The 17,843-nt window shown below is 35.2% G+C and overlaps 1 protein-coding gene across 2 annotated transcripts in view; it reads left to right on the top strand.

The window, feature by feature from the left end:
* The window catches only part of LOC145296829 (methanethiol oxidase-like), a 121,473-nt gene that overhangs the window by 82,988 nt on the left and 20,642 nt on the right, over nt 1-17,843 (top strand). For both annotated transcript variants that reach the window (XM_080142940.1, XM_080142941.1), the window contains exon 8: nt 3,518-3,639. In XM_080142940.1, the coding sequence (XP_079999066.1) occupies nt 3,518-3,639 (122 nt within the window). The remainder of the gene's footprint in view (nt 1-3,517; nt 3,640-17,843) is intronic.

The following is a 17,843-nucleotide window of genomic DNA, read 5'->3' as shown; positions in this document are numbered from 1 at the left end:
GAAATATTCATTATAACATAATTCTATTATTATTATTATTATTATTATTATTATTATTATTATTATTATTATTAGTAGTAGTAGTAGTAGTAGTATAGGATTATACTTGGACATTTGAACATCGTCAATATCAGTGTAGTTAAAAGATAGGCTTAGATGGTTTGATGGTATATCGTTTGGTAGTGTGTAATTCAGATATTCATTTCTTGGTTGAAGTTTGTTAATAAACTTCTTTTTTTTACAGAGAAATCACCGTTTATCAAGGCCCGGAGGTCACTCGAGGAAAAGGGTTAATGGGTATACATTAGTCACTGTGATTATAACGTAGTAAACATAAGTGGTGGAATTTTTGTAAGTTGGATTACTTAACGGGATGGTTCATCAAGAACTTGTTTACGTTGGACTTGAAAACAATCAGATTGTAGTCAGCTGGAATGCAGGCCAATGGACGAGAGTTCCACAGGCATGCAGTTCTAAGAAAGAAGCTTTGTTCATGGAATCTACATTTAGGCTTAGGCACAATTAAAGAGTGTGGGAAACTATTGATAGTGGTTCTGGCTAGATGAGTGTTTTTGTGAAAGTTTGGCGGGGGAGGGGACCATAGATTGAAGCTCACATGAGCACCTGCCATGAAAATAATGATAAAGCAGAGACAGGCTCGCAACATCTCTTTTGTGGGAAAGAGGTTGCAGGGAAGAGAAAACGGCATTCCCCACTAAGCTACAAAATCGATTTGGAACTCTGTTAATGTAGGATAAGTTGCTTCTAGCAGCTCCTGCCCAGATGTGGCAACAGTACTCCATCATTCGACGTACTTGGCTTTTATGTAGGTAGAGAATTGCATCAGGAGTGAGACATCTACTGGAGCGGTAGAAGGATCCTACCATTTTTCCAGCGGCCTTGGCAATAGATTTGATTTACGTGTTCCATTTCAGGTCAGGAGTAAAGGTCAACCCAGGAGCTTGTCAAAACATGAAGCCTCCCCAAGACGGGAGCCATTCATTTCAATTGATGCTAGATGGGCATCAGAGCACTGATGATGTAAAGATAGAAGCTTGGTTTTAGATGCATTAAAAGTAACCAGCCACTTGCTTCCCCACTGCACCACATGCTCAAGATCAGAGAAGAGATAATCAAAAAGTGTGGTTGCAATAATGAAAGTAATTAAAAAGAACAATGAATAACTCCATTATTTTCTCTGGGGTTTAGTTTACGTATCTCATCTATATTAATATGAAACATATGTCTGTTTGTCTGATTGTCAACCTTTTTATGCATCCACTAATTATTGTTAGGCTGTAAGATCTGTGTAATTGGTTACCCTCCCTATGCAGATTGGCTACATTATCGTACTAATGTGGCTTTAGAATTGTGCATGAGGGCTGTTCTGTGATATGCACTCTATATCTTATTGTTGAAATAAAACAGCTGATTTTGTTGATGACATGTTGTTAGTAGACAACTCCATGGATAGTGATGTCTCTCAGCAGTCCTAGAGATATCAATTTCTTCTTCTTTCTCTTTGTGGTTGCAATAATAGAAGCAATTAAAAAGGGAAATAAATAACTCCATTATTTACTCTTAGATTTGGCTTACAGTAATCTTTACAGTAATTTACACCTGGATGAAATGCATCCACCCCTATGAACCCCTTTAAGGTGGTGGAGACCTTGAAAAGAGTCTCTGCTTACTTTGACACCAAACTACCCAGAGGCAAGAACTCTTTCACTTTTCTTCCACACATGTAACTCCTTCCTGTGTCGTAACTTCTGGCACATGTCAGCCAAACTTCTAACTTTACCTCTAATGGAAAATTTCATTTTCTTGTTTAACTAAACTTGCATGGAATTTTCTGTTTGTAATTTTATTTTTCTGTACCTAAAATCTAATCTTGCTACATCAACATCAGAAAATATTCAGAATTTGTTGGCCAATTACTACTGGTATCAAAAAAATGTGACAAAGAACAGCATGGCGACCAATAAAGGAAGAAATCCTACAATGACGTTAGAGATGAATTGACCATGTTCTTATCTAGTACAAGATCTGCCTGAAAGAAAGAAAAGAAAAGGGGCAGATCAAATAAACAGACAAGACTGGTAACACAGCAGTATAAGAATAAGTAAAAGAATCACATAATAAATAAAAATATATGCAGCATGAGTAGACAAGGTTATAAGAAGGAAGAATTTCTGCTGAACTTAGATCATACATAGTAGAGTCTGAACATGATGGCATTCATTGAAGAAATGAATAATTCCTCAAACCAGCTTGAAGTGATTCAGTCCTTAAAGACAGACAAAACACATCACAAAAAACTACATTCTATAAGTGTTAACGTTTCCTCATCTCAGACACCAGAGCGCTGTATGTGATGTTGCCAAGCTAATCAAAAACCTTGATTCCAGTAAGGCAACTGGCCCTGACGGCATACCAATTATAGTGCTCAAAAAGCTTTAACCAGAACTAGCGCCTATACTTATAACGTTATTTAAGCATTATCTTAGGGAGGCTCCATGTTTTGATAAGCTTCTGGGTTGACCTTTACTTCTGACCTGAAATGGAACACGTACATCAAGTCTGTTGCCAAGGTTGCTGGAAAAATGGTAGGATCCTTCTACCGCATCAGAAGATATCTCACTCTTGATGCAATTCTTTATCTATATAAAAGCCAAGTACGTCCAAGAATGGAGTACTGTTGCCACATCTGGGCAGTAGCTGCTAAAAACAGCCTATCCTGCCTTGACAGAGTTCAAAATAGACTTTTTGGCTTAGTGGGGGATGCCCATTTCTTTTCCCTGCAACCTTTCTTCCACAGAAGAGACGTTGCGAGCATGTCTTTGTTTTATCGTTATTACCATGGCAAGTACTCATCCGAACTCCAATCTCTGGTCCCCCATCGTCATCTTTCACGAAAAACACTCGTCTAGCTGAAACCACTGTCAATAATTTTCCCCATTCTTTATCTGTGCCTAAATCAAAATGTAGATTCCATGAAAAAGCTTCTTTCTCAGAAGTGCACGACTGTGGAATTCTCTTCTGTTTGCCTGTTTCCCATCTGGCTACAACTTGGATGTCTTCAAGTCCAACATAAATAAATTCCTGATAAACCGCCCCCTTAAGTAAGACACTTTATTAAATCTCCATAACTAACGATTACTACGATATTATCCCATTGATTACTGTACACGCAATAACCCTTATCCCTGAGTGGCTTCCGAGCCTTGATAAGTGGTGACTACCATGTAAAAAAAAAAAAGAAGAAAATAACAACATCTCTATCTATCTCCACTGATGAGAAAGTATGTGTCCACAAACAATTGTTCCTGTCTATAACAAAATGCTAACCAGTTGTTGACACTAAGGGTCAAAGAACCATCCATGTTACAATGACTAGGGTGTTCTTATCTTTTCTTTTCTGACCGAGAGTTTTTTGTTTAAAATATTTTTTCTGACCAATGGTGCTTTCAAATTTTCACTTTGTATTGAATTTAATTTCTTTATCTTATAATTGCAGGTCTCATTACAGATATCATTCTTTCCTTGGATGATCGATTTCTTTACTTTAGCAATTGGTTGCATGGTGATATCAGACAGTATGACATCACTGATACCAAGAATCCTAAACTTGTTGGACAGGTAATTTGTTTCTTTTCCATTTTAGTAGTCACTACCAAGTATCAAATGCAGAATCATAAACACTTCCCTCCACTTCCTCTCACTTTAGTTTCTTATACTTTGGGTTATAATGATAACCTCCCTTGCTTATCACTCTCCTGATATATCATATAGATATATTACTTGTTCATTAAAGCTTTTAAGTAAATATCCATGTTGTAAGAGTACCCTCTTCTATTCCTTTTTATTTACATCACAACAATGATGAATCAAGAAAGTTGATTTTAATATTAGAAATTGACTTTTTTTTGTCAATTCCCGATTCTGATTAATCGTCCCAACACTAATATATATATATATATATATATATATATATATATATATATATATATATATATTAATGTTTTCACAAGATCAGTATCATTTTGAGGTCCTGGATATGACCTAAAACTATATCCGATGGTGAGGCCCCACCTTGCGGGCCTTAGGTAGTGTGGAGCCACCCTTTAATTGTCATTGCTCCCAGGTCCACTCTGACCCGGAGTGGTAGTACCTGTTAGGGTCCCAACTATGGGTTAAATAGAATATGGCTTAAAAACAAATATACTACATTAAAAAATCGTTCTTCAAAATCACCAGATTCGGCATTAAATAACCCGAAAAGTGTTGATATGCCGTAAAACAAAACAACCAACCAACCAACCAAGTATCATTTTGAAGCTTGACTCTTCAGACGACAAATACCGAAAAATTGGCTAAAAACATTATTTTCTTCACCCTCAGCTGGGCACTTTTCTACAGATGGGGGGGGGTCGCTTTTTTCACTGATATTTTCGAAAGTCATCCCCTCTTTTCGATTGTCTAGCCTTAATTTAAACCTATGTCACTTCCGGTTTGGCGGTGGTTGTAACAGCAAAGACGTCACGTTTTTTCCTGTTCTTTTCCTCCTTTACGATACAGGTTCGGGCCTGCTTTCTTACTACCACATATATTTTTTATTTTGCTCAACACACACCTCCAAACACCCGAGTAATGCCGGGCACCCATACTAGTAAATCATAATTTAGGAATTTAAAATTTGTGATTTGAAAAGGTTAACTTTCAAATATAGAAATTTTATTGTATGCAAGACAAAGAATACAGTATTGTAAAATATATTTCCTTAATCCATGAGTTTTCGATGTTTATACATCTCCTCAGAGAAAAATATTAGCAAATATTATAAAAGATTATATTTGTTGTCTAAAAGGTCAAACTTCAAAACGATACTGATATTGGTAAAATCCGTCGCTTCTGTCGAAAGTTTTAGGCACACATGCAAACATACATGCATATACATTTATATATTGGTAACTAAAAATTTTCGATCCAAACCGATTAAAAAGCTTGCCCTATCTCTGAATACCCTTTATGTCAAATTTCAAATGTTTAGACCAGAAATTGTCTGAGTCATTTGGTGGAGACTGCAGAGGTCAATTTTTTTTTCAACTTTGACCCCTTTATTGTTTTGGGCTCAAATCAAGTTAGATTCATGTCCAAGGAACCTATATCTCAAATTTCAAGTGTTTAGGCCCAAAATTGTCGGAGGAGCTTGTTAGAGTTCTCAAAGGTCAAATCGTTGAACTTTGACCCCTTAACAGACAAATTTCTGGCCGAAAACCGATTACAAAGATTTTCCCAAATCTCAGTACCCTGTATATCAAATTTCAAGTCTGTAGACTTAAAATTGACAGAGTTGTTGCGTAGGGAAATGTACACACACACACACACACACACACACACACACAGACACACACTCAGACACGTTCACTTTTATAGATATGTAGATTTATATATAAATTTATTATTTATAGTCTTAAAACGTTTCGTAATAATAGTAATTTTAAACTCAGAATATATATCATTACTAAACTTATTATACTCAGATGCAGTTATTTGTCACAGCGATAATAATTATTAAAATAGATGGTGATTTGCTACTACTTCTGAGTTATTTGCTACTAATTAGGAACATCTATATTCCGCTTTGGTCCCAAAATTTAACTCTTCAACCTTCATCCTACTTCATCCCCTAACCCCATCATAAAAAATAAATAAATAAATAATTTTTTTAAATAAATAAATAAATCCACACCCAACTAATGTTGTTCTCCACACAACTGAACTTCAATACGTGACCCCTTTTTTTACTAAAGAAACTTCTTTTGCTGAAAGTTGATTTTCATTATACATTAAGAATTCTGCTTTTGTAAGTGTTGTTGCCTGAAGAGGTCTCTAGTTGATAAATACAAGAAGACCGAAACATGCTCATGACTGTGTAGCAAAACATTACTGCTCATGTAAAGACAAATTGAAAGTAATATATATATATATATATATATATTCTATTCGGTGACTCTTGCTGCTAGCCCAGTTTTTTTTTAATTTTAATTTTAATTTTTTGTTTCTATAATTTTCAATTTATAAATTGAATGGATGCCAGGAATTATTGTAATAAATATTAACACTATCTTTGGATTATTCATAAAATTTAATTTTAGAAAATTGCGTTTAATCTTGGTATAGTACTTTCTTTTCAATTGTATTACCAAACAGAGACATGCATACAGAGAGACAAAGAGACCATAATATAGATTTGAAGCATTGCTATTCTTCAGAATTTAAGTTTAAAATGAAAAAGTCAAGTATCATGGTTTAATTGTGTTTTAAACAGAAACATTCATTTTGAACAGGCTCCTGTTTTATGAAAATAGTTTAATTTGACAATGGTCCACACCAAAACCACAATTTATATGATAGATTTCTCAGCTAAAGAAAAGTGGAGCAAAGTGCTACGTGAAATATTTCACTCAAATGGCAACCAAATGTATGAAACTGTTCGTGCGTCATGTCACCAATTATGCACTTCTTCGATGGGGCGAGGTGTCCGATGGTGGAATCTTCTCTGCTGCATCAACCATCAGACCGGATAGTACTGGACTCAGTTACGGGTTCAGTTATTGGTAATCCTGGGGTGCGCCGACGAAACAGTCTCACAATTCAAAAAAAAAAATTAGTAATTCAAGATAGGAATTGAAAAAAAAAAAAATTATAAGTCGAAGTACGAAAGAGAAACAAACGACTCCAGGGAGTAGGTTATATGAAATGTATTAAATAAGCAACAGTTAAGTAATAAAAAGAAAAGGAATACATATCTATCTATATATAATCTATACAGTTCTGGAATACAAGTTTAGTAGATATCAATGATTGTTACATTCAATAGCCGCGTGGAGAAACTCTAAGTTAAAATTTTTCTTGGTTGTGTCCGTGGATTTTTCTTTTTTCTTTTTTTTTTTTTTAACAGATCAAATTAACTATAGTCCTTGGTCAGAGTGAAGAAGAAAGAAAACAAATTTCCGTTGGAATAAGCAAGCAAATACTATACTTCTCTATTGGTTCGTTAATATTTAAGCGTTATAATTCAGTGATAGAATTCTGTAATCTTCTCGTCTTAAATGTACAAGCTGTAACTTCGATTTGAACTCGCAGACAGGACGATAACTTCAATTTATCATGGCAATTGGTGAGGTGGGCAGAGAGGGTGGCAATGTTCGACCCGGCAAGAGCGAATTCCGACTCAGACTGCCCAAATTGGGTCCTGCATGTCGTTATATATCAGAGCATTGGGTGGTGCGGGGAAATCCCCAATTTTTCGTCGACCAATCACAACTCCCGGCATCACCAACCAGACCGCTCCCATTGGACAATTCGAGCGACGGCAGAACATTGGCCACCTCCCACAACATAAAAAAAACAATCGGCCATTCCAGGCACTGGATAACCACGTCAGCACCGCAATCGACCTCGGGTTCAACACTCTGAACTCGGGTTCAATTAATATTTTGGATTCATTTCTCTTATCCTCAGTTTTATCAAAGGAAAGAAATATTTCCCTTTTTGCACTGGATATGACTGTATATGACATTTGTCACCATCGTTCGACTTGAAAACAAAATGTATGTTTTTGAAATTATCATTCTGTCCATTAGTCAGAAGTCCATTCTAACTAGATCATTATTATTGTTTCGGCTTTAAAAAAAAGTAGAAAAGAGATGTTCGACTTGAAAAACAAATGCTTCCCCTTTCGCACTGGGTATGACTGTATCGGAATTTGTCACCATCGTTCGACTTGAAAAACAACCAAATGTTTGCTTTGAAGTTGTCACTCCGTCCACCAGCCAGATGCCTATCAGGTCCATTTTGACTAGATCATTATTATTGTTTCGCTTTAAAGAAAATAGGGGAAAAAAATACTTTGGCAGAATTTAAGCCAGTAAGGTTCTCTGGTAGTGCCCGGCACAAGATATTAACATTTCTCTCTTAATTAAAAATTAATGGTCACTGACTATTTCACGCTGCCTCTCTTTGGTGTTACAAATGTTCCACAAGGCAATTCTCTTTTCCTATGTCTGCTACACAAACTAAAGAATCTTTCAAAGTTTGACTTCATCATCAACAATAAATTACATCACAAAATAAAAGTCATTTTAGTGCAGATTTGCTTCTGTTAAAATGTATCATTCATATACTCCCTCCACAAACACCCACGCAACATTGCAATTTTCCTGTTTTGATACAAAATAAACTGTACTGATATTCAGAATAAACATCTGCCAATTCTGCAAGATCCTCCAAAGTCTCACTAAAAATGAAGGTTAATGAAGGAGGGGGGCAGATTATAACATTAATATTCTTTGATACATTTTCAACACTTCAAAATCTTTATAGAAATTCAAACTAAACCCTTTATTTAATCCTGTTTTCCCACAGTTTTGCTTCGTCGTCAACAACAAATTCCATAAATAATTGAAAGTCATTTCAATGGAGATTTGCAGCTGTTAAAACATAACCCGCCCTCAACCCACTCATCCACCCATACCATGCGTCACAACACTTTTCTTGTTTTAGTCATTTGTAAACTTTGTCCTACTGTTCAGGTTACACCTTCTGCCAATTCTACAAGCTCTCCAAAAGTCTCACCAAAGATGAGGGTTAGGGAGAGAGGGGTGAAGCTTGGCTCTTATCAGACTGCTTTGCTTTAAAAGAAAATACAACAATCCTTTATATGGTACTAGCTGAAAATATCCGGCATTGCCCGGGTGGAGGGCTTATTATATAGCTAAATAAATTAAAAGTAAAGATGTCATTTTTAAGAGAAACCTAATTTTATTTTATGTATCTCAATAGTTAGGAACAATAGTAGGAACAGTGTGTGTGTGTGTGTGTGTGTGTGTGTGTGTGTGTGTGTGTGTGTGTGTGTGTGTGTGTGTGTGTGTGTGTGTGTTCATTCCTTATGGACTCAAAAACGGCTGGGCCAATTTTTAAGAAATTTCACACAAATGTACTTTATGTATTTAGCAGTATTCTTAGATAGGTTTTGTATCGGAATGTCTTCAATACTTATTTATTGATAATCAAAACAATCTAATGAAAGAAAGAACAACCAATTTTGATCAGTTAACACCCTTATACAGTTTAATATCACAAGAGCATTTGAGAAATTTTATTACCACACAAGTAGAAAAGCCGGCTATATAAAATCTACAGTAGGTACTTTGATATGAAAGGAGTGTATTCGAAATGAATGGTTCTGTTTAAAGCATAATTGAACCATGATATTTGACTTTTTCATTTTAAACTTAAATTCAAGCCATTATCACTGCTCAAGCAGAAAGGCCAGGCATATAAAATCAACAGTAAATTCTTTGATATGACAAGGAATGTTTATGCTTAGAGCACAATTGAAGCATGATACAATTGAAGCATGAATTTTAATACTTTAATTCTAACCATTATATATAAAAATGATTTTAATTCTAACCATTATAAATTAAAATGATTTTATAAAATCAACAGTAGGTCCTCTACAGTGCAATGTAGACTAACATGTATTGTGGACTGAGTCATTGCGGGGAGGCATGTGAAGTTTCCTCCAGCTTCACAGCAATGGGTCCCCAATTAGAGCAGGCAATCAATCGATTTGATTGAATTCACAGATTTCGATGACAATAAAAATATGAGAGTGTGAAACATTCGTTGATCATCATTCAATCCCGGACTACATGTTGCATACAAGGAGCGCAGAAGAGATACTAGATGTTACGTGGCAGGAGGAGCATAGGAGAGAGGACCAAGATAATGTATAGGACCAATATGCATGTATATGTTGGATGAAGGCTGTTTGTGTTATTGCATTTTATATATAGGTGTCTATGATGGGGAGCACATATATGAGAGGAAGACAATGTTCTTTATGTTGGTGATGACAAAACAAAATTATGTACTTGGGTTTAAAAGGCAAACATGAAGACTAGGTTTGATAACTAACATACATATTATTCACGGCCAGAATACTTTTTAGAACCACAAATGCCATGTTTCTACATTATGAAGATTTCCCTTAATGCCGCTTCCAGCATCTCAAAGTCAATCCTCTCTCTTTGATCCTCTGATCTCAACTCAAAAAATTAACTCTATATTATATTAACTTAATTCCTATGACGTCACTCATCACGCTCGCAAACATGTGAATATAAATTCACATTGTTGCCAGATGACTTAGTCCAAAGATTTTCAAATTCCTTACGGAATTGTTTTGTTAACCTCAACTCTAACTATGAACAATATCCTGACTTCAACAACCAAGATTTCAACATTCCTAAAATAGCATTTACGAAATACAATTTCTGAATTAATAATAATCATTAATTATCAGGAATTCATAAATTCATAATAATCTTCGATTATTCTTTCCGGTGTTTTCTGCTAATATGTTTTAAACAAAAACAATGCAACAAATATATGGAACGAATGAGTAGAAAAATATCAACTTTTGATTTTATTATTTTTATTATTATTATTTATTATTATTATTTTTTTAATATGAATAAGAAATTGTTAGCTACACATTTTTTAAAATATGAATAAGGAATTGTCAGCTGCAATTTTTTTTTAATAAATAAAATTAATGTCACCTATATTTATCATGTTTTATTTTATTTTGGAATAATTCGTTTAAACATGTCTACATCTTTTAGCGCTCAGCGACACCATACCAGATAGTCTACGTACAATAACTTTTTGGGGTGGCAAATTTGAAGTTTAGATGACAAGTAAATTTTTCAGAAAGGTTATATACAGTAGCTCAAAAATGATATATTTTTTATAAAAAGATCACAGTATGCTGAAAATAATGGAGTTAAAATCAATTAAGTATTATATATATATATGAAATTGGAAAACACACTTATTAAATTAGTAAATTTGCTAGTGTTATTGGCTTATTCCTAAGATGACAAAATGTTTTACCATTCAAAAAAGTTATTTGTCACCTAAACTTCACATTTGCCCATTTTTACATGATCATATTTAGTGAATTGATAATCTTTTTTTTTTTAAATAAGTATAGAAAGTGATAAGCTATGTATAATAGCCAACATGCCTGAGGACAGTCAAAGGCCAATTCAACCGAAATGTTGCACAGTCCGATCAATACAAATAATATAAACAATCAGATCTCATCTAAAAAATTCAGAACTTTAAGCATATTATTATTATTATTATTATTATTATTATTATTATTTAAAAAAAAAAACAAATTTACTTTATTGGTTATTACTATTACCACTAATATTATTACTAGTAGTAGTAGTGGTAGTGGTGGTGGTAGTAGTGGTGGTGGTGGTAGTAGTGGTGGTATGTTTTTATTATTACTGTAGCTGTAATGGTAGGTGTTGTTTTTTGCTGTCATTGCTATTGTTGTTTTTGCTGTTAATATTATTGCTACCGATATTAGTGTTGCCATTATCACTGTAGATTTTATTTCTATTGTTGTTGGTGGTGGTAATGGGAATAGTGGTGGTGATGGAGGAAAAAGGTCGGGAGGGGATCTTTGACCTTGGTGGAGAACCCTTCTAGAGATAATGTCTCGATAAAACTATCGGTGGTGGTGTAACCTTAAATTCACTAACCCCATTTTTGGGATAATGTCAAATCAAAATATTGAAAATAACGACGTGAATGAGGCTAGAACATCTTGTGATGGTCTCACGTCAGGTAGGTGTCCCACTGGTCAGCAGGGTTGGTCCTGTCGTCATCATACAACTGTTCGAAATTCTGAGGATGTGACTGGATATAGGGGGAGTGAGAATTGCCAGAGAGGGTCCCAAGACACAAAGGGAGTTGGAACAGGAAATATAAAAAAAACATGGACGGATGAGGAAAGAAGAGTACTGTGGGAATGCTTTGTAAGAAGTGGAAGTACCAAATCTGGTGGATATATCCGAAAAATGAAGGAAGAATGGGAATCGAGAGGAGGAAGAGCTAGAAGTGTCGCGAGTTTGGTATCCCGGTTAAAATAAATTAAAAATAACAACCTACTTTCACTGATTGCAAGAGAAGAGATTGAATGGATGGTTAGGAATGAAATGAATAACGAAAGTAAAATTGATGAAACTAGCTCTGATGAAAGAACTGAGAGAGTGGAAGTGCAGAAGGGAAATGTAAGCGATGATGAGAGGCGGACAACTGAGGAGGAATGAAATTTTATGGTTAGGGGAAGTTATGAGAAGGAGTTTGAAGGATCTAAGGCAGATGAGATCATTGGCTCTGAGACAATGGAGCCAGTGAAAGGAGCAGATGTATGGAGAGGTGGTGATGAAGTTCAAACTTTGACTTCTGTAGAAAAAGAAGTACTTCAGAAGTTAAGAGAGGTTTTTCTTAGAGACGATATCATAGAGATTCCAAGTATGAAGAGTAGTGATAGGCGGAAGGTGAAAAACGAGGTAAAAATAATTCAAGGAGTAATTCACAACATCATAAGAAAGAACATATCGATTACGGAACTTAACAGGCTTCTATATGCAGCGTCATACATTATTGCGAATATCTTGGCTTATTACAGAAGAAAAAGGGAGAAATGAAGGATAGAAGGCCACATTGGCAGAGGCGGCTTGAAGAAAGTATTAAACGGTGGTGGAAAGACATTGGTAGAATCGAAGAAATAAGAAAAGGAGTTAAACTAGGACAGAAAGCTAAGGACGAGCTTGAAAGGAGGTATAGATTGCTGGAAAAGGGAACGATGAACGTTCTAACAATGTTGAAAGAGAAGGTCCACACTGGTGGTATAAAAATTAGGAACTTGGTTGGAAAAAGTGTTGCATTTCGGCAAAACAACCTTTACCAGAACAATCAGTCTCAGCTGTATAAAGAATTAAATGGTAGTAAACAGGCGGGAAATAACAACACTCCAAATGCAAAAGATGCAAGGAAATTCTGGAGTGGGATTTGGTCCGTCGAAGGGCGATATAATGAGAAGGCTAGCTGGTTAGGAGAGGTCAGAAAAAGGCTATCGGAAACGCAGCAGATGAAGAACATTGAGATAACCATCGATGACGTTAAAGCTGGCATACGAAGGATGACAAACAGGAAGGCATCAGGTCCAGATGGAGTGATGGGCTTCTGGTTTAAACAGTTCCCGTGCCTTTATCCACCTATAGCTGCTGCTTTGCAAAGGGTTGTAGAGTAGGGAGATGTCCCTGATTGGCTTGTGAAAGGAAGAAAAAACTAATTATGAAAGATCCTGCAAAAGGAACAGCTGCCAATAATTATAGACCAATTACATGTCTGCCATTGATGTGGAAACTGTTGACTGGAATATTTGCGGAGAAAATTTATGAACATCTAGAGAGTAATGGTGTTTTTCCTTTCCGAACAAAAGGCTCGAGAGGTACTAAAGAGCAACTACTAATTGATAAAGCAATAATGCAGGATATGAAGAAGAAGAGAAATCTGAGCGTAGCATGGATCGATTACAGAAAGTCAAGTATGGCTCAATGGAAAACGGTGCTGATAGTAAACAGAAAGGAGATGGGGCAGGTTGGCATTAAACGTGGGATATTTCAAGGAGATTCGTTATCGCCACTTCTTTTTGTAATGATAATGATGCCACTGAGCATCCTCTTGAAGAGAGAAAAACTGGGGTATAACTTTGGATCTGGTGACAGACGCCTCAACCATCTACTGTTTATGGATTATTTGAAAATATTCGGTAGAAATGAAAAGGAAATGGAGAGACTGGTAAAACTTGTGGGGACATACTCAGAAGACATTGGGATGGAGTTTGGGATTAGTAAATGTGAGGTGCTGGTGATGAAGAGAGGAGTAAAGGTTCATTCGAATGTAATAGTGCTGCCAAATGGAGAAATCATGAAAGAAATAGAAGATACAGGATATAAGTATTTGGGAGTGCTGGAGGGTGTAGGCATTATGAACAGAGAAATGAAAGAAAAGGTCAGGAAGGAGTATCTTAGAAGAGTGAAACTAATTGCAAAGTCGAAACTGTATGGAGGAAACCTAATGAAAGCAGTAAATGCATGGGCAGTCAGTTTTTTGAGATACAGTGTGGGAATTTTAAAATGGTCTGACAAGGATTTGCATGCCATGGATATCAAAACAAGAAAAGTTTTAGCAATGTTTAGCATATTTCACATTCGAAGTAGCATAGCAAAGCTGTATCAAAAGAGGAAAGATGGTGGGAAAGGATTGAAAAGTGTAAAAGATTGTGTTAGAACTGAGGAGATGTCGTTGAAGGAGCATGTGGTTAGAAGTGGGGAGTGGATGCTTAAGGTTGTGGCCAATGAAGTGGAGGTATGTGAGACCAAAGCTGATTATGTGAAACGTATGGATAGAGAAAGGGCAGAGGAACTGGCTAGGAAGAAAATGTATGGAAGGTTCTTCCAGGATATAGCAGAAGTGGCTGATGAAAGATCATGGCAATGGCTTAGAGCTGGATATCTGGCTAAGAGTACTGAAGCTTTTGTTTGTGCTGCACAAGAGCAGGCATTAGGAACACGATTGTTCAAAAAAGTAGTTCTAGGATAGGAAATTGCTGCAGAATGCCGGATTTGTGGTAAGACCTCAGAGTCAATTGCGCACCTTGCAGCAGGGTGTAGTGGACTGGCCCAGAGAGAGTACCGCAAAAGACACGATCGCATGGGACTGGATATATTGGGAGGTATGTAAGAGGGTTGGGGTGAAGTGTGCTGGAAAATGGTTTGAGGAGGTGCCTGATGAAGTAAGAACAAGTGAGGATGGCAAGGTAGAGGTATGGTGGGACAAAAGTGTCATAACGACCAAGCAATTGGAACATAATCGTCCAAATTTGGTCGTCATTGACAAGGTCTCAAAAAACTGGCAAAGTGTAGACTTCTCAGTACCCTGGGACAGGAATGTGAGAGAGAAGGAGAATGAGAAGTGGAGCGATTATGCTCCATTCGCCTTGGAGATAAGGCATATACACGGGGTTAAAACACAAATAATCCCAGTCGTAGTTGGTACACTAGGAGTAGTATCAAGTCGTCTGCAAGGACAATTGAAAAAACTACAAATCCCCGATGTTTTAGGTGACCTTCTAACCTCTGCAATTATAGGTACCACAAACATCCTTAGGAAAACCCTTGATCTTTGAAGCTCCTGGTTTGAAGCCGGGATTGAGGGAAATCCTCTGGAAATGAATAGAGAGACAGTCATAAGCGAAATCAGAATTCTTCTTCTTCTTCTTCTTCTTCTTCTTCTGCTGCAATTGTATCCTTCATCTGTTGTATATTACTGTCATGCTTAAAAAAAGTTTGTGAAATGCTTCCATTCTATGGACATCAAGTACAAAGGCGGACAACACAATATTGTGTTGTATAACCTTAGTTCATACTCATCTAAATACTCTGATTAATGTATTTTCAGAATAATGTTTCTGATTATGGGGTAGCTATCTCCAAATCGTTTGTACACGTTATTATGACATATTTCCATTTTATGGACGTCTGACACGAACGCCGGCTCCACTTTGCTAACCATGCACATGTGTAACTAATAGGACCCAACTGAATGTGTGTAAGGTGTATATTTGATGAATTTATCTAAACTGTTGGAATATTTTTCTATCATTAAAAGAAATAATGGTAAATATGCACTTCAGATTTGAAGTAATTTGAAAAAAAAATCTCCGCCATTGCATGTAATATTGTTGTCCATTGAGTTTTATAAAAATTTTTTAAATTAATAAAAATGAAGCTCTTTATGGTTTTATCAATGTCTTTGGGTCTAATAATGTGTTTTATCAATATATATATATATATATATATATATATATATATATATATATATATATATATATATGTATGTATATATATATATATGTATATATATATATATATGTATATATATATATATATATATATATATATATATGTATATATATATGTATATATATGTATATATATATATGTATATATATATACATATATATATATATGTATATATATATATGTATATATATATATATATATGTATATATATATATGTATATATATATATATATATATGTATATATATATATGTATATATATATGTATATATATATACATATATATATATATGTATATATATATATGTATATATATATATGTATATATATGTACATATATATATATATGTATATATATATATGTATATATATATATATATATATATATGTATATATATATACATATATATATATATGTATATATATATATGTATATATATATACATATATATATATATATATATATATATATGTATATATATATACATATATATATATACATATATATATATATATATATATATATATATATATATATATATATATATATATATATATATATATATATATATTGGGTAAGATGATTGATAATTTATAATTAAAAATTAAAAGTAAAAATTAAAAATCGGTTTCATAAGGAAGAACAAACAAAATCAATAAATTGTACGATCGTTTCGGAAACGATGTTTTTATTGAGATAGACAATAAGTCTTGGACAATAATTTTATCATATATTTTTTAAACAAAGTCTCCTCATCAGCAAAAATATTGGGTGTTTTTTTTAAAGACATCAAAAATAAAACTAGCATTTTTAAGTAAGGCAGATGTATCTGGAAAATATTTAAAATATAAAATAAAATAGTTACTTTTTTGATGTTGAAAAACAAAGTAGGATAAAATGAAAATAAAATTTTCTCAATCATTAAATCATTTCTCTCCGATAGGCTCATAAGGGTAGTGGTAGATGGACAAAAATCGGAGGCCTGCAATATAAATGCTGGAGTCCCTCAGGGGTCAATCCTGAGCCCAACTCTCTTCCTGATCTACATCAATGACCTCCCTAAACACATACTTAAATCATTCGTTGACATCTATGCTGATGACACCACCATCTACGGCAACACATCAAAGGCTGTAAATGACAAAGTTCTCTCTGATTCTCTCTCCTCTGATCTCGAGCACATGGTTCAGTGGGGGAAGATGTGTCTGGTTACCTTTAATGCATCCAAAACCAAACTCCTATCCTTACATCATCAACGCTCTGATCCCCATCTGGCATCAATTGTGATGGATGGCTCTCGTCTGGGTGAGGCCTCGTGTTTTGACAAGCTTCTGGGTTTGACCTTTACTCCTGATCTGAAATGGAACACATACATCAAGTCTGTTGCTAAGGTCACTGGAAAGATGGTGGGATCCTTCTACCGCTCCAGAAGATATCTCACTACTGATGCAATTCTCTATCTATATAAAAGCCAAGTACATACAAGGATGGAATACTGTTGCCATATCTGGGCAGGAGCTGCTAAAAACAGCCTATCCTGCCTTGACAGAGTACAAAATAGACTTCTTGGCTTAGTGGGGATGCCCTTTTCTCTACCCTGCAACCTCTCTCCCACAGAAGAGACGTTGCGAGCCTATCCTTGTTTTATCGTTATTTCCATGGCAGGTGCTTGTCTGAACTCCAATCTCTGGTCCCCCCTCGCCAATCTTTCACGAAAAACACCCGTCTAGCTGAATCCACTGTGAAAAATTTCCCCCACTCTGTATCTGTGCCTAAATCAAAACGCGGATTCCATGAACAAAGCTTCTTTCTTAGAACTGCACGCCTGTGGAACTCTGTTCCGTCTGCCTGCTTCCCACCGGACTACAACTTGGATGTCTTCAAGTCCAATGTTAACAAATTCCTAATGAACCACCCTCTTAAATAAACACTTCATCAAATCTCCACACTAACGTAATGTACTTGCAATAACCCTTATTCCTGAGTGGCTTCCAGGCCTTGATAAGTGGTGATCACTGTGTAAAAAAAAAATTAAAATTA

The sequence above is a fragment of the Euprymna scolopes genome, chromosome 17 (assembly GCF_053919585.1).
Source record: "Euprymna scolopes isolate OS-2025 chromosome 17, ASM5391958v1, whole genome shotgun sequence".
Lineage (NCBI taxonomy): Eukaryota > Metazoa > Mollusca > Cephalopoda > Sepiida > Sepiolidae > Euprymna > Euprymna scolopes.
The sequence above is the reverse complement of the archived record's forward strand: the minus strand, read 5'-3'. Positions and strand labels throughout refer to the sequence as shown.